The sequence below is a fragment of the Labrus bergylta genome, chromosome 23 (assembly GCF_963930695.1).
Source record: "Labrus bergylta chromosome 23, fLabBer1.1, whole genome shotgun sequence".
In the NCBI taxonomy this organism is placed as follows: Eukaryota; Metazoa; Chordata; class Actinopteri; order Labriformes; family Labridae; genus Labrus; species Labrus bergylta.
In genome coordinates, this window is record NC_089217.1 from 5156234 (window position 1) to 5175194 (window position 18961).

Below are 18961 nucleotides of genomic sequence, written 5' to 3' on the forward strand. Positions count from 1 at the left end.
TCTATAACGCATTACTAAAAGCTCACTCTGTAGATATTGACTGTAATGTTTCTGAAGCTGAGATTAAAGCGTTTGATCAAACAGCAGGGCGTGCACCGACTTTAGAAGGAAGTGCAGCTGTTTCCATCTGTCTCCAGCTCTACCTGCCGTTATCCTCGCATGCACTGTTCATGTGAAATTCCTCGGAAATCCCCAGCGTTGGCCCGGAGTCGATACCAGCACTTACACAGAGCAGGGAAATGGAGCTGGGGAGTGATAACAGACTGGTAGCAGGCTGGGTTTGATTGCTTTTAATGGAGGTCCACTCTGCACTGCTAGCTCTTTCACATAAAAACACACGATTCATCTTTACAACCCAGACAAGGGCCGAGGTTCTTGGGAGACTCATTCAAGCTGCTTGTCGGGGATTTATTTACATATAAGGCAAAACAAGTTTGGGAATTTGATTTCAGAGAGTGAAATATGCTCACTCATAGGTCAAACTTAAAAGTGGGCGTGCATGTTGCGAGTGACGGGAGAAAAGTAAAGCGATGACTAAGCTCTGAGTTAAACCGCTCGGCTTACCTCACCACAATATTTCCCAGGGTTCTTGGCTTCACCTCCTGCATGTCATCGTCGATCACAGTGACTAGTGGGGGAGGGAAGAGCACACAAAAAAAAATCATCATCATACTCAGCAGGGAATTACAAGCGCTCTCCATCTCTGCCTCTCTGAAATTAAGGGGGCGGAATAACATCAATGACTTAAAAGTGCTTTGTAAGGCCAAGTTAGAAAAATACAGAAGCAAGGACAAGGTTTGTGTGTCACAGTTTTTACTCTTACCGTTGTAACCTGGAACTGGTTTTCCAGCCTGACCAGCAGGTGGCGTGAGAGAGTTTCCCAGACCGATACAGGAGGAGGTGATGGCTGAGCCGGTTTCTGATGAGAGAGAGAGAAAGAGAGAGGAACATGAAGACTCACATCTGTGTGGGAGCTCCACAACACTTTTAGTCTTCCCACAGGAGCTCTGGATGTGTGGAGGAACGCTGCAGTTTTGACACAACATCACAGTTTTTGTTTTTTTTGTGTGTGTGTGTGTGCTTTGAATAAAAACTGTTAAAGCTTCTGATGGTGGGACGATCAAAAGAGCCCGTGTGGGAATGCATCTGCGAGCATTAACCTACATGAAACAAAACCATGACAGCTCCAGTGGGCTCCCCCCAAGACTGTGCTCCACTTACACAGCGCCGCTTTGCCCCGTTTGTCACAAGCCCGCCCAGAGGACGCCACAAAAGAATCGATGCGGCTCAGTAAGCGAGATTACATCAGAAATCAACACGGCACACAGCAGACTCAGCCCAGGATCAGCATCTGTCTTCTGCTGCTGTTTATTCCACTGGAATTTAAAAAACACGCTCTGAAAGGAAACACTCCCACACTCGATGTTTGGGAAAGGATAAAACTGAATGCTTCTCTTTATTTCTCTTAGTTTCTTACCCAGGAAGAGTTATACTTTGCTCAGCTGATGTCTCAACTAGCGTGCAACACAACAGGCAACAAGTAGAAAAAAAATAGAGCCCGACCGATTAATCGGACAGCCGATAATATCGGGTGATATTAGCTTATCCAGTGACAATCAGTATCGGCTTATTTTATCTCCGATATGGGCCGATATTACTAGATTTATTAACCAGCCAAATAGCATTTAATTTATTTTGTTTTCGCCAGCAGAGGGCGCTGTATGGATAACAACAAGCATTCATTATCACACGTCATTGAGTTAATTATTTGAAACTCCAGCTAGCATTTAGCAACACTCAGATAAGTTGGTGTCGCTGAGAGGTTAGCAAAAAGATGCCTGATGGAGGGGATTGAAACGAGAAGAAACCAGGATGACAGTGGGGGAAAAAAGTTGTGATTATTTTTGGATTTAAGAGTTGCAGTCTCGTTAAAACAAGCAGGGACAGCAGAGAGTCAGTTATGTTTGTGCAAAACAGAAATTGGTTAAGTTTCCCCTAAGCCATACTCTCTTAGCAATTTGAACCATTATCGCACCTCTCGGCTGGCATATTCTCCTAACTTTCTGCAGGCAAACAAAAATCACTTCCACTTTTCAGTAACTGAGTTCATTTTTTTTTTTTGTTGGCAAAACTTCAAGAAAAGGATCCAGCCACAACAAGTGAGCGCAAAGGAAACAGCGCAAAGGAAACCTCCAACACCGTGATTTTCTTTCACACATGAACATAATCTGGTGCATCTGTTTATGTTATGTTGCAATTTGGTCACACAAGCGTGCATACAATGCTACTTGTAATTAGACGTATACACAGTATGAACTAAAGAGTGGGGAAAAAAAAACTCTATGAGCAGAAAACATGCACAAAGAACGCATGATTTAAACGTCATTACTCCCTCCTGCTCGCTTGTGGAAATTTGAGTATAGGGGCTGGCTGGGAGAAGTCAGGATAAAGTCAGGTGAAAAATGTGGCCGTGCATGCAGCTCACCCTGAAAATTTCCAGAAAGTCTCAGGAGTGTTTTGCATGTGTTGCAGAGGCTACTAGAGACAGGCCTGAGGGCTTCATCGACGCCTGAAGTTATCCGACCGCCTGTCTTTTTCATCACTAGAATGCAAATTAATGCAAGCGCTGTTCCAAAAGGTAAACAGATCATCTACCTTATGTGGAGAGTGTTCAGTGTAAATGTGATGCTTACATCTGAGTAATTGTGGCCAAGAGTGTCGTGACATTTTCTTCCGTTGCTATGTAAATTAATGCAGCAAAGGTGTGCTAAAAACTGAATGTGATCAGTTGTTATTGCTCAGCAGGGGATGGGGGTGGGGGGGGATGGGGGGAGTTTCAATCATGTATTGTTGTAAAATATGCACGCAGCGACTCGTCCTCCGAGAGGGCAGAGGCCAACAGCGAGAAACATTGGAGCTAGAAGGCCGGCTATGCAAATGACAGCTCGGTCAATACAGCGGTGATGTGGCAGAAAGGAGTCATTAAACCTTGGAGGGAGAGATACAGCAGCAGAGAGTTCAGCAAGGTTACACACCTGTCAGCTACGAAATAGAAGGACGAGGCTGCAGCGAGGAACCCGGCGACCACAATTACTTTTAAAACAGAGGCAGAATGTTACGTCTCCAGAGTCTACCTGTGGAGCTTCATCAGTCACTACTCGGTCAAATGTATTGTTGACCTCCCCATGAGTGAACTGTTTCAACTTTCATAAATGGATTATACTCCATTTGCAAAACTTGCCTTACAAGATATCCATGTTTTACTGGTGCCACCTGTTAATGAGTGGAATCAAGTTTACCAGATTGGGCATTGTACTTTTCTTCTACTCTTCTGTTCTTTCTGGAGATTTATTTCTAACACTAATATGTGTCCCTATTCTGTCTACAAACCCCCCAATTACGAGAAAAGTCCATCCCCTCTGTCTTTTGCCTGCTCTACTTTTCAGAAAATGTGTGCTCAAACAGGCCGTTTGGAGAGTTTCCCTTCATGACATCACAAAGGGCAGTAGCCCCTCCCCCAGGTGGGTGACACTCCCACAGCTAAGTGTTTGTTCTGCCCTCTGAGTCTGCCTTCTCACCGTAAACAATAGGGCATGGAGCGAGAAAGCCCGAGCCACACAAGCCCTTCCAGAGAGGGGGCGTGGTCTAACACAGCTCATTTACATTTAAAGCTACAGACACAGAAACAGCCTGTTCTGAGCAGGGCTGAAATAGAGGGGTTTATAGGCATGATCAAATACAGGATCCGAGTGGATTTAGAACAAGAAACTTCACAGACATGTTTTGGGGGGCTCTGAGACTTATTTAAAGTTGTTGAAGAGGAGGATCATATGCAACCTTTAAGCCTCAGAGTTTTTACATTTTGAATGATTAGGGGGATGGCCAAGCTGACTGACATGTGGATACCTCTTTGCATGTAACTAGATTGATCAAAAGTTAGATTGAGGTAGCATTTCCCATTTGGCATGCTGGCCTTCATAACATCTCTTCAGAGACAAATGCGTTTGAAAAACTCCCAAGAAGTGCAAGAACGCACACAGGGTCAAATTGGATGCAGACAAAATCATCTCCTGCATCTTGTTAAGGAAGCAGCTCTATTGATTAAAGAGGATTTGGACTCTTCCCTCTCACTCTCAGGCTAATCATAACGAGTCCAAACAGCCCGTAGACCGCTTCAGACTTCAGCTCAGCAGGCTTCAAAGACACGAGGCTGAGGGGCAGGAGGTGTGCCGCTGGCTGAGGAGAGGATTAAGTTATCAAATGAAGGACGTCAGGAGGGGAGGTTTGAAGAGCTGAACACATCACCCGACCAAAGCGACCTCTGAACTGGCGTCCATGTACGGCTCATTTATCAACAACAGGTTAGCTACTTGCTCAAGGGTTCAAAAGCCAATCGCAATCAGCAGAGACAGCACTTTGAATGATGATCAAACAAGTTTCTTTTATGGCTAACATGATGGGGGCGTTTGGCTCTTCTAACCTGGTCAGAGCAGAGGGTCAGTACAGAGTGATTAGAGGCCTTCTCTCTGCACGCTGTGTTTCTTACGAAGAAGAACTAGAGCAAAAGGCAAATACTGTAACTTGAACAAAATTAGATGTAATGCAAAAGATTTATGGTTTCCAGATCTGTATTGATACTTTTGGAGTTTAGCACAATCAATACTTTTTCATAAATGATGGATCTTTTTTGCACAAATGTAAAGCTGCTGTGAGGAGTTTTTGGCCGGTTATGTAACAGACTGAAATGTATTATTGATGCCTCTTTATGACGCACAGAGGCAAACTAAACCATCAGAATAAAGATTGATTATGTCTATGAGGTTATTGTTAATGTGTGAAACTGCTGCGGGGCTTGGGGGGGGTAGGTGTCAGATGAAGTGATGAACTGCATTCTGCTGAAAACATAATTTTCCACAGCAGAGATTTTGATGAGTGATACATTTTTTTGTTAAAAGAAAAACAAACTACTTACACATGTACAGGACAACTTCAGAAAAGAGATGAAACTGTTAGAATTGACCTTAGTGACATCAACTTATCCGCCTTACAATACGACGTATTATTGGAAAACGAATACATCGCTCTGACCCTGAGGGACGCCATCAAGGGTCCTTTAAAAAAAACTCCTCTTAACTGCGAGTCGGTTACAGGGCTCGACAAACCGGCTGAACCGTGTCGGCACGAGTGGAGTGTTTAAACTTTAAACTGCTGCTTACAAGCCAGAGTTGGCGAGGATTCAGCCCCAGCGAGTTAAAAATTAAAACCCAAATGAAAAAAGACAATATAATTGGAGCTCGACATTCTACAAGGCACTGCGGGAAGAAAGCGGAAAGTGTCTGAGTGGCTTTCAGGCGTGAAATCAAACCTTTACAAAGCCAATACACTTGATCTCAGTGATAATTAATTTGCTTTGTTAAATATTTTGTCCTCATATCTGCATGGAAGATGGAGGACGGGACTCGAAATGCTGACTCAAGATCTCCTAAGGCTCCTTCCTCAGTCCACACACACATTGAAGGTACAATAATCCACAACAGTCCATTATTCCTTCACCATGAGGCTCAGAGGAACAGGTACAAACACTCTACACGTGAGTTCCTTCAGGAGAGGTAGACAAAATACTTTCACTGTGGATATTCTGTTTGGGTAGGAATCGTGCAGAGAAGAATAAATAAGCTCTGAGAATGGGCCGACAGCACCTGGGCTGAGACAGGTGAGTGAAGGCTGTAGGGGAGAGAGAGGAGCTAAAATAGTCTAGTCTGCGAGCTGGAGTCGATCACACACTTGCTCTCGCACTGTGTCGTCGTCTGCCTGCTCGTCTGACTGACTGCTGGGAGTCTTTTTGGCACACGTACAAACACACAGAACACTCCTCTCTGTATCCTCTGCTCCCACCTCCGTCTTTTTCCCTTTTTTCTTTTTTTTGCACCCTCTCGTTGCCTTTGCCTACGTACACAAACAAATCAATCTTCCTTCGACCTGCAGGAGATGAGCGTGGCCAGTGAGAGGCATGTTGAGTGTGATGAATGGGGCCCAGGCGGGGGCGGGGTTGTTGGAGGGTTGTTGGAGGATACGTTGGAAAAAGAAGAAAAAAAAGCGAGCTGGGCATTTCGAGGGTGCTTTTTCCGCTGAGAGGGTGCTATCGAACAGCCGGGCTCATTACTAGTAGCTGGAGGGGGGTTGAAGGAAACATGCACTCTTTTTTTTTCATTTTTTACTCTGCAGCTACTCAAACACTTCTTTATATGAGATATGAGAAACGGTGTTCTCCACAGACATGGGAGCCTTCCACTCTGTCTGCAGGGCGCGCACACTCAGACACATCAAACTGAGCGAGGTGAACACAAGGTCAATAAAGGAATGTCACTATGGAGGGGGAATGGGAACTTATTAGGTTCTGAAACCTGATGGGACAGAAAACGCTAACTTGTAGGGATGCAATACATCTTTAAATGTTGATGCACAAAAATTACAATCTAATGAGTCCATTAAAAGCTCAAACTTGTGTAAAAGTTTAGCTGCAAACCAGCATTAAAAGAAGGGCTACTGGAAAAGATGAACCTGTTGATACCAAGTTCTAAAATCTAAAAAGTCCTACATAGCGATGAGACCAATATACCAGTATAAAATGCTGAGGCATGTGGCGTTATTACTGTGAGTGCAGCCCTCACCATCACACACTGCAAGCGACATGACGCAATTCAAAGTTCCCTCTTTGTCCAAGTCCCCAAAATCAACTCTAAATATCTGCATTTGAAATTGAACGCACTGGGCTACAGCCAAAAGAACAACTGAGAATGTAGCTGGTTAAAAAAAAAATCAGGGGCTAAAAATAAAAGTAAAACAAGCGTGGAAGGCAACTTCCCTGACTTTCAGTAATGAATGTAGCCGCTCCATTGAAACTTTTAAATTAGTCGTCAGGTGTGTGGTGCCTCTTGCACCTTCAGCCCTGACAGGTTCGTACATCCATCTTCTAATTGGGCCTCTGTATGAATGTTCCCCATGAATTATTTCTGCTCTTTGGGGGTCAGCAGCAGTGAAGCTGACAGCTTCTAAAACACACAAACAACAGTTGTCACTCTTTATGTGTAAACAAACCTGTCAGAAATAGCCGAGGAGGGGGTGACTTCTGTTATATCATACATACTGTATGCGCAGCGGAGCTTGTGGTTGTCCTGGTGATGGATGGTTGCTGGGGTAACTTAGTCGAAGCGCGACAATATAGTCAACCCAGGGTTACTCAAAAAGGTGGGATGTTGTTCGTGTAGGAGGAGCGGAACAGATGGGGGGAGAATCAGAAAGTTGTTTTTATGCTTTTGACTGCCTTCTGTTGAAATGACATGTTTTTAATTTGATCCCAATGCACAAACAGGAGTAAAAAATGGACACACCAAGAATATAATGCTGCATAACAAAGGCAGAGGATTGTACATTGTCCTGCTCTTCTCTGAGAATTTGGCTCTGAGAATGAGTGACAACCAAAGATTACTCCAGAACTGTTAAGATTAGTTCTGCCAGGCGACGACTCTTCCCTGAACAATTAAAAAATGAAACAATTCAAGACCTGGCAGTGTCCCGAGGAGCACAAACACGAGATAAACACTCGAGCTTGTTAAACAAAGCCTCTCTTATCGGGGGCAGGATATTAAAGTAAAGACAAGGGGCCCGAAAAGTAGAAAAAATAGGAAGTGAGACATGTGGGAAGTCAAAAGCTAAGGCTGCAGAAACTGCAAAAAAAATAATTGTGATGCCACCCACCAAAAGGTAGACATGAGAGCTGAGGAACATTGTGCATTCACACAAATCCGACGTGCTCTCCCGTTTACAACTCCCGACTCTTTGAGGGATCATTTCATTCCATCAAGCTAAAACATTGCCTCCCTTATCGCTTTGCAGACAGCGCAGCTCATCTGCTCAGAGCCAAGTTTATGCATACAAATCCACTACTTAACTTGCTAATGAAAGACCCCCATCTTGTGCCGTTCCAAAGCCGCAGCCGATAAATGCAACAATGGGCTGGGAGTGAACGCCAGAAGAATTCCCAGGTTTTCGGAGAGCTGTGGACGGCGGCCGGCAGTAAACAGCGAGGTAATGCAAACGTGGCATCTCACCGCTCTGAGATGTAATTACAAGAGCCGAGGCATCTGCGCCACTGTCTTTGCAGCAATGTAATGAGACAGGGGGAAACAACAGAGGATTCTTCTGTGTGTGTGTGTGTGTGTGTGTGTGTGTGTGTGTGTGTGTGTGTGTGTGTGTGTGCGTGTGCGTGTGTGTGCCTGGTGTTGAATGACATGAGGCCCCCGAAGCCACGCCCCCCCCCCCCCACGCATCTCTCAGAGGTTGGAAACAGCACGAGGATGACATGACGCAGGAACTGTTTATTGAAGAGAAATGTATTCTGATTTGTTTTCTTAAAAAAGAGACGCTGAGGGAGGAGAGGAGCAGCGAAAGAATACGAATAAGGTGAGCGGAAAAAGTTGGAAGCCGCTCTTTTTGGAATTCAAGTTAACAAGCGAATAAGACACTCTGGGTATTTCTGCTGAAATGCTCAACATGTTGTTCCTGATTCAAATTTGACTTTAAAAGGGAATCATGAGCTTGTCGCCAAAACAAAATGTCAATGTGAACTTTATTCCCTGTATGAAGGCACAGAAATGAATCAAAATGCCAAACAACTAACTTCTACTATGATTAAAAACTTCTCTATCCACATTGTTCTTGTTAGTAATAAAATGCAATAAATACGAATCATAAAAAATGAGCTCGCTGAGAATCTTTTCCTTTTTTTCCTTCTTTCAAAGTAGCATCACAAACGCAGACCTGAAAGGGTTAAAACTAATACATTACTACTCTGACCACTAAGGAGCTTCTCCTGAAAATGAATCCTGCAGGTAATAGAACATTCAGAGTTAATTACTTATTGCAGAGGTAATATCACTGTCAGCTTCTGTTGTTCTCCAGTGAGACAATGAAGTTTTCATGGAGCCTGTTAAACTGTCATCCACAAAGCTTCTGCATCTCTTACTATTAATTCCTGGGGGGGATAAAAAAAACAAAAAAACAACAATCCTTTGCCAGCGTTGCATTTGGCAAAGGCCAGCGGGGAGAGAACGAGTCTATTCTGCAATTTATTTGACGAGACAGGTGCTGCGAGGAGGTCCGGGGTCACTTTTTTTAAAGATAATTTGCTCGGTGCACAGCTGCTGTCTGTCTCAGAGAGTCAGAGAAATAAACAGACAGACACAAAAAAAAAAAACATTTCTGTATCTGTACGCCACCGCTCACTGGTGAGGGAGCCTGCCGACCAGAAACACACATTTGTTGCCAGGCAACACCAGTGACATCATCACCCTCGTCCGCCCCCTGCCAGTGGCTCTTGGGTCTTAAAATAGCGCAGAGATTATTATCAGGCTTCAAAATGGCAGACTTTCACCGGTATGCATATGAGCCGGGCTGTCTGTGGCTTCAGGTGGCTTAAGGGGGGGGGGGGGGCAGCAGACTATGCATGGATGTCGTCTATATAGGGGGGTTAGGGTGACCAGGGGGGTGTTACTTTATGTGACGAGAAGGCAAAGGCAACCACAACAATGCAATGACAATGAAGGGAAGAAAGGGAGAGTTAGAAGAAGATGAAATCGGGTGAAAAGAAAGCCGTGTGGAGTCACGTCAGGCTCGATGGGACAGGATGAATCGGCGTATCGGATGACAGCAAAGAGTCTGACAAATGATTGAGTCCGCCGCGCATGGGAATAATGAGCAACGGCGAACATTTCCACTCTGTATCACAAAACTAATCCCGCCTGCACCAGCAAAGTGCTGCAGAGTGAGAACTCATCAACATGCTTAATTGGGAAAAAAAAAAAGAAAAAAGAAGCAGGCAAAGCTCTGTCAGTGAGCTTGTTAGTGTGATTAAATATTCCAGGGAAAGAAGGAGCACATTTGGAGTTGCATGAAAGAAGCGACAAACGATGGATGTTAGATAAATACAAAGTCAAGCAATGTGTTGAAAGCTTATAACTTAAGGAGACGTATTCTACAGATGATCTCCTGCCAATATGGTTGTGCAATGTATTTTTGCAGTTCATGGTCTATCCTTGTTTGAATGTTCTCTCTGTCTGGTTTGGTGTACATTTCAATTGTTATCTGTAAAGCACAGAGAGATTTATTTCTTCTATGAAGGTTGTACTCAGAAAATTGAAAACTACGGCATGCTTCATCCTGTGTACGTCATGCTGCTTCTCTCCGTGCCATCATTAGGGCTAGCGGCTGTTTTGTGTCAGCTGGCTCTCTTCTTTTTTTTTTTTGTCCGAGCCAGGGCCTTGTACTTCTCTAAGGAGAGCTCTGTTAGGATTGCCGCTAGCTGTTTGTGTGAAGCGACTGTTTACCATTAGCAGTGACACACAGTTGGCTGCAAGGTAAGGAAGGCATCCTGGGTTTGGATTGGGAAAAACAATACAAAACTAATCCTGAGCTCTTTTCTTCTTAATCTTTTCATTGCTATGTACCTGGCACGGCGGATCGACGGCTCCCAATGAAGCGACATGATACCACAGATAATGAATTAGATGATGCTCCTGTTAGGCGGGAATGGAAAACCACTGACTGTGTGATAAAGAATTCTACAGCGATGATGGAGCAGCTTTACACCAAGGAGCGGGAGAAAACACTTCAAAGTCCGCCAGAGACAGCCGAGGAAGAGCGAGGGATCAAAAGTCGTTTTATTTTATCATAAATCAAGTGACAAATATATTTCCTCATTTATTATTAATTCAGCCAGCAGGAACCTTCAGCTTAAGAGGAATTTATAATAAGCGGCAGGTTTTTTTTTTGTTTTGTTTTCAGCCGTCAATGACAAACACTGGCTCGCTGAATGAGTCACAATCCTGCCGCTCCTCACACATCTCCAAGGACTTTTTCTCTTTCACATTCCTCCCAACAATGAAAAACAGCGGATTTAAAAAAATGACCTTGTGGAAGCTCGTCGGCTTATTCCAACGTTTGTCATTTCAGTTGGACTTTGCCATTTCCTCAAGGTATTCCTGGTCAAAGCCACAGCAGCAAAGTTTTAACAATTGATCACAAAGAAAATACTCAAAAACAATTTGAAAAGGAGAGCTGACTAAAAACAGAGTATATGGCTGAACTTCCCTCAAATCAGCCTTCAAATCTGTGGCTACATTTGATGCCGTTTGTTGGTGGTAGTGTCTGTACAGCCTATTACTGGTTATTAGATGATATTTTTGGGCTTTTGCCTTTATTTGATAGGACAGTGAAGAGAAGGAAATCAGAAGAGAGTTGGGAATGACATTCAAAAAGGAGCAACAGGTCGGACATGAACCTGGGCTGTCCCCCTTGGAGGACTATATTTCTTTCCTTATAAGCTCTACGCTACATTGTTTTCCTGAAAGCCAAACCCTAAAGAAACTAACATTATGCCACTCAATTCCCCTAGCCCACTCATTAATTCTCATGGTGCACCTTTTCTAACACTCCACTACGGCTTTCGTCTTCTCAATATTACACTCCAGGAATACAAGCATGCAGCTCCGAGGATTTACGAGCGGCTGCACTGGTGATTGATTGGCTTCTATTTCTTTCTGTTTTGCAGGTGACTAGATCAAGCAAAGCCCTGAACAAGTGGCAGGGAAGGTATATCAATATTTATAGATGAATACCAATTTAGGGAGCGAGCGACTGAGAGACTGTCACCGGGTTGACAAACGAGTTGATTTTAGGTTATGGAAGCCAAAAGACGCAGACTTAACTTTGTTTTTGACAACAACCTGTTTCTGCACAAGGTCTCTGTCGCTCCTTTCTGTGACGACTAAACGAGCCTTGAATGCTAAACTGTTTGCCATTGAGGAAGATATTTCTCAGCTGCAGGAGGGGTGTGAAGGGAGCGATGTTGTTAAAAGTTACTTGATCGATGTCCTGTCTCCGGAGAGACGGTCGAACAGTGCACCGAGACGCTCCCAACAGGGTGACTCATGAACTCAGTACAAGCAGAAGGAAATTGTATACACACTGCTTTTTATGCTTTACTGACACTTGATATCACTTTGTGAATTAAACATTGTTTTAAACTGTTTAACCGTAATACCCTGTTTCGACTTGACTTTAAATGTTTCTTCGATGATCCAAATAAAACGCCAAGATACGTCTATTAGGGGTGGGACAAAATATCAATACAGAAATATTCCAGAGGGTCGCCAGTGCAAGTCCTGGAGCTGAAATATAATATGGAAGTTGGTCTGGTAGCTGCAGAGGTGCCCCCTTGAGCAAGGCACCAAACCCTCAACAGCTCTGGCGCGCTCCCTGCATAACATCGTGACTCAGCCCAACTCTGAAATCTAAATACTGCCTCCACAATCTTTGCACCTGTTATCATTCACTCAACTTTTCTTAGCTGATCACCAGCAAAGTGCACACAAAACAAATGTAAAATCTGTTGGAATGGACACACATATAAGGACTCTTTATGTTAGAGCTTAATAAATCAGGCCCTAAGATATTTGTTTAAAAGTTCTCAGAGCATCTTGACAAGGGGTTTGAGTGGTCAGCATTATAATGCAGCTTGGTATTTTTTTACACTTGAAGTGAGCACAGTCTACACCACTTATGATCCTAATATTGAAGTAAATTACTGAAAACATACAGGCATACATTCTAGTTTTTGAAATAATTAGTTTCGGTGCAAATTGAATCAGGTGCCCTGGAGCAAGACACAAAAATGCAACAGACTACTAATAATACTTTATTATCAACGTTTCCCTTGAGAAGACCAAATCCAATAAATGGTTTACTCTGAGGATAAGGAAGTTGCAATAACTCAGACAGCTTAGGATGAATCAACTTAAAAAAGTTTCTCTTCTAATTCTGAAACTTCAGAAAGAAATGAAAAATTATAAATGAATATATGAGGAACATGGCAGAGTCTCTGTCACCGACACATTTCAAGTCAAACTGCCTCACTAAGAGAAAGAAGGAGCGAGCAAGTGAGACCGGGAATGACCCGCTCTACCGTGAAAAAGTGGAGAACACATTTGGTTTGCAGCGCAGCCCGCCAGCTGCCAGTTATTGAGTTTAGCAGGGGGTGAAGAATCCAACGGGATTTACACATTGAGACAGAAATCAAGAGGGCGCCAGAGGTTTTTTCTCCAAAACTCAATAAATCACCAGGCGGGGACGGCCACAGAGTGTGACGGGATTTTGTTCAGGTGTATGTGTAGGGGTGTGCGTGTTGTGAGGAAGTGAGATTCAAACGTGGCTGTGAAACAAACACCGCTATGTTAAAGTAGAAAGATAGGAATCAACATCTCTGGCATGTGACAGTGTACTTAAGTCCAGCCATCTGCACCCTCAGTCAGACACATTCTAACATAGAGATACAGAGGTAGAGCACGGGGATGTTTTATATATATAAAAGAGTAAACAACTAAATCACACAGCACCTAAAGGCGTGCAGATGTCATAATGTTGTGTTTGCATGCATTGCTGCCTACACTAAACCCTACACTCCCCCTTCCTCCTCATATAAACAATGAAGCTTTACATGAAGCCTTACATAATTAAAGATCAGTGTATGGATATTTAAGCTGAGCATAAAAGCACCACAGGGAAGGGAATTCACTGACATTATTGCGGTCTGCGAGAATGATTGATTTTCACTCTTTGAACGCCCAAGCAAAGCACAAACCCACAGTGTGCGTAGATCACAACTGATGTCACAATTCAGGGGCTGGGATGTCAGCACTCAGGAGGGGTGTCCGTCAGGAGGCCTGCAGATCAGACTGAGCATGTTCCTCCTCCACAAATGAAACAGTTTGAGCCTCAGAGAGACAGGAATCATCGGTTATTATGATACAAGAAAAGTTTTATTGCTTCCACAACGACAGACTGGATGGATGGAAGGATGGACGGATGGATGGATGGATGGATGGATGGATGGAAGGACGGCTGGATGGATGGATGGACGGATGGAAGGACGGCTGGATAGACGGAGGGAAGGATGAATGGAAGGATGGATGGATAGTTGGAAGGATGGAGGGATGGATGGATGGATGGAAGGATGGATGATGGATGGATGGATGATGGATGGATGGATAGTTGGAAAGATGGAGGGATGGATGGATGGATGGATGGAAGGATGGATGATGGATGGATGGAAAGATGGATGGATGGATAGTTGGAAAGATGGATGGAAGGATGGATGGATGGATAGTTGGAAAGATGGAGGGATGGATGGATGGATGGATGGATGGATGGATGGATGATGGATGGATGGAGGGATGGATGGATGGATAGTTGGAAAGATGGAGGGATGGATGGATGGAAGGACGGAAGGACGGCTGGATGGATGGATGGACGGATGGAAGGACGGCTGGATAGACGGAGGGAAGGATGAATGGAAGGATGGATGGATAGTTGGAAGGATGGAGGGATGGATGGATGGATGGATGGAAGGATGGATGATGGATGGATGGATGATGGATGGATGGATAGTTGGAAAGATGGAGGGATGGATGGATGGATGGATGGAAGGATGGATGATGGATGGATGGAAGGATGGATGGATGGATAGTTGGAAAGATGGATGGAAGGATGGATGGATGGATAGTTGGAAAGATGGAGGGATGGATGGATGGATGGATGGATGGATGGATGATGGATGGATGGAGGGATGGATGGATGGATAGTTGGAAAGATGGAGGGATGGATGGATGGATAGTTGGAAAGATGGAGGGATGGATGGATGGATGGATGGATGGATGGATGGATGGAAGGATGGATAGTTGGAAAGATGGAGGGATGGATAGATGGATGGATGGATGGATGGATGGATGGATGATGGATGGAAGGATGGATGGATAGTTGGAAAGATGGAGGGATGATGGATGGATGGAAGGATGGATGGATGGAAGGATGGATGAACGGATTGATGAATGGAAGGATGGATGGATAGTTGGAAAGATGGAGGGATGATGGATGGATGGATGGATGAATGGAAGGATGGATGGATGGATAGTTGGAAAGATGGAGGGATGATAGATGGGTGGATGGGTGGACGGATTGATGCATGGATGAAAGGAAGGATGGAAGGATGGATGATGGATGGAAGGATGAGTAGATGGATGGATGGATGGATGGATGAATGCAAAAAGCCATGTTTCCAACAAAAAGGTTTACCTCTAATAGTTTACAAAGTGGTGAATCAAAGTGGGAATTTTCAGTATAAGTTCAAATGATGAACTTCAAAACATGGGAAGCAAAAGGTACCAGAGAGATATAATTCCCTTTACTTCAGAATGTATCCGCACTACTAAAAAGAGCAAAGCTGAACTCTAGTCCTGATGTTATTATCTACAACCTTGAGTGTTGGTCTTTGATCCTGATAACATTGATCAGAAATATTAATGAGTACAAAAGTGGACTCCGAGGGGTTAATTTATCATCTGGAATTTGATATATATATATATATTTATGTGATGAGCATGTAGTAGGGTTAGAGCTCAAGAACTCATGATCCTGAATTGATGGTTTGTATTTTTGCAAAATAGCAGTATTGAGTTTCTCACACTCCCACTGAACTTGGACAGAACAATCAGCCGAGCGGGCTTATCTTCACACAGATCAGAGTTTTGCATGTACCGTCTCAAGGTCGATGGCTTTCCAGCGGTGCAACAACAGTATTGATTCTGAATTTAACACCGAGATGTCGTCTTGTCCGGCATCGATCCCCCCCCCGACTTGCACTGGCTGGATATTACACACCAAAGTGACATCCCATTGTTCTCTTTAGAGGCTGCTGTCATATTAATCATAGTTCACTACTCCTAGAGGATACCAAACAGAGAGGGATTAACGGCACCAGGCTGCAACCTCCAGTGTGGAAAAGCGATGCCAATGTGTCCACTGAAGGATGGCTCCAAAAGCAAAGGACTCGCCATTGTGCCAAATGTTAAATAAATAATTGCACTATTACTTGCTTCTCTCCTGATTGTAATACAGTCTATTGGTATGACTTGAGCAACACAGCCCCCTGAAATTCCTGATAACATATCTTGTCATCACGACCTATAACAACCATAAAGAAAAGGCAGAGCGGTGAAGAAAAGTGTGATTACATGACTTCAAGGTAACTATTTAACACTGTGTCAACAAGTTAAGGAGTATGACCCAGCAGGCCTTTAAAAATTAAAACGGAACAACCTCTGGATGACATTAATTTAAAGAGCACTGGTGCAAAGCAGCACTGACATATTGACTATGTAAAAGGAATATTAAAGAGTAAAAGGGAAAGGCTGCTTAACATTAAATTACTGTTAGAACGTTAAAGCAGAAATCAATAGCTTATCGTTGATTAGTTTCTTATGTACTATGGTTTAAAAAATGCTTCATAGGAGGCAATTTCACTGTCAGAAATGATGGACAAGGTGTATATAGTGGCACCAGTGATTGTTTTTCCCCCTTTATCTGGTTGCAAAGCAAAAAACATAGTCCTCACATCTATCTCGGCCAGTCACTCAGCGTCCCACATGGGCGCAAATCAATTAAACATCAGTGAACTCTTTCGGAAGGCAATGCCAATCAAACCTCTTGTTTAAAGGCTCTCTGTGGGTTTTTCCCCCCCCCCCCACCTGATTATGTCTGACTTTGAGGTGAGGGAACTGTGGTGGCTCTGCACTCTGGATATTAAGTGGCTTCACTGCATGTCAAAAATTGGCCAAATTGGAACCGTTCCATTTTATTTTTTTTGCACCATAACCATTCTCACTGGGACTGCTTTAAATTGCTTGCTCATCCACACATCCCTATCTTATTAAGATTTAAATAGCTGCTGAGAATTATGGCACTTCACGATCCCTGAGAAACTCGGTAAGAAATTAAAACGTTGGTCTTTAACGTCATAATTACTCCAGTGGAGAGACGAATCCCCCCCGGTGTATGGTACTAAACATAGAAGTAATTAATCAAGCAGGAAAGATGATAAAAAAAAGTGCTCCATAATGACAAAAGGCTTTTGGGAAGTAGTGGAGTCACGCCGCATCACAAGGTCAAGTTATACTTAATGCTCTAAATATAGCACTTTTATAGTCTTCCCACACTGATAAGCTAGAGCCCGAGAGAGCGAGTCGTAAAGATCAAGTTAAATAAAATAAAAATCATATACACTTCAGGCTAATAAAGCACTTGAGGTCCTTGAAAAGCTTTCCCAGTATCCATATCATAAGAGCTTAATCCTTGAAGTTTGAGGATAATGTGATTTTCAAGCTTCTTAGATGAGATAATCAGAAGTGCAAAAAGGCAACTTCACACATAGCGGATGATAGGGGGATGCATTCCTGTGCAGTTTTTAACTTCAACTACCAGAAATCCTGTGCAGCTGAGCTTCTACCTCTGTACGCTGGGTTAAGCTGTTATGATGCTTTTAAAACAAAGAGACAAAGAAGCGAGAGAACCGAACATATTGTTGGTGATATCTCAGGAGTCAGTTTGCATTTTGTTTACATGAGTCCCTTTGGTACCTCCTGTCAGTTATGTAACTTTGGAGGGGAGACGCGGCATTGCGTGAAATCAAATAAGACAGGTGCACTCTGTATCCAACATGAAAATCTTTTGAGTTCAGCTGGGCATAAGCAAGGTTTAAAAAACAATATTTAACATGGCTTTCGTTATCAGACGCTATGGGATTTCTCTCTGTAGAAAGTGGAAATCTTCCTACCAGTCTGCCACCAGTGATCCAGGACAGGAACCCCAAAGCTCCTCTTCGCCCAGTCCAGCGTCTCCACATCGCAACGCTCGCCTGCCAGGAATAATGAGCGCAACCTGCAAAGAGAACAGAGTCTGTTTATAAAACTTTAAACTTTTTTCTCACAGGAATGGTCAACAAAGGATTTAAGGAGGCCACTCCAGAGCATGATAGTACATAAAAAGGAAGAAAATTATTAGTTATAGAATTAAGGTCCCGGTTAAAAGAGAGAGCGGTGATTATTGTTTTTTTAAGGATGTATTTTGGAGAGAGTGGGAATGAAAATCTGGAAAGGATCCACAGGTCGGATATGCCGCCCGCTTGGAGGACAATAGCCTCTGTACATTTGTGCATTCCTTTATTTAACAACAGAAAGCACAATACAAAATAAGGGCAAAAATATGCAATTTAAAACATTATTTTCAAGATGTGTTTTTTTTTTTTTTTTCCAAAGAACTGATGTTTTCAGTGTTTTGCTAAGTCAAACTCCTCTGTTGTGAAAACTGGGTCATAGGGTTTTCTACTTTAAACTACGGCTCAGAACTTCTCTTCACACTCTTGAAAGTGACTTTGAGCTCATGCAATGCGTCTTCCAAGGAAAATGTTGGATTTTTTTTTTGGGGCTACGCACGGCTTTCTCCTCCACTTCATCCTCCCTGTGATCTTAGCCGTGACTCGCGCATTCTTTAAAATCGCCTCTGACAACGTCAAGCAGATCGTTTTTGCCATCTTTGCTGACTAAGCGATCGTCGCGTCCTGCCACCCCACAGTCACACGTATCAGGACGGCAGAGGTGAATGCTCATTTGTGTGGAGGGACATCACCACTGGAGTTTCTAAGAATTCAACTCTTAGCCTCTTTTTTTTTTTTTTTATGAAAGTGATGGAAGAAAACACACAGAAAAAAAAGTGTTTTGTTTTTGCCAGGGAACCATTACTTTTGATTCCACTTCTCAGTCAGCTGATGACGGTTTATCCTCCTATGGCAACATTTCGGGGGCTGCCTCTGAAACTAGAAGATGTCTAAGTAACGGATGAGTGATATCTTTTATACTATGTTGTGCTGGTCGTTGTGGAGTTTACAGGAAACTGAAAATGCAAAAAGGATTGGTTATGGAATTAGGTGTTAGGGTTAGGGGTTTAACCTCTTTTACTCTCCAAATGGACTACTTTGGAGTGAACCCGAATTCTGTTTGGACAAATGATGATACAA

The 18961-nt window shown here is 43.4% G+C and overlaps 1 protein-coding gene across 1 annotated transcript in view; it reads right to left on the reverse strand.

Moving 5' to 3' along the window:
* The window catches only part of acss3 (acyl-CoA synthetase short chain family member 3), a 43172-nt gene that overhangs the window by 4866 nt on the left and 19345 nt on the right, over positions 1–18961 (reverse strand). The window contains exons 9-11 of the mRNA XM_065951056.1: positions 17723–17826; positions 824–919; positions 565–628 (exon numbers count right to left, since the gene is read on the reverse strand). Coding sequence (XP_065807128.1) covers positions 565–628; positions 824–919; positions 17723–17826 — 264 coding nt within the window. The remainder of the gene's footprint in view (positions 1–564; positions 629–823; positions 920–17722; positions 17827–18961) is intronic.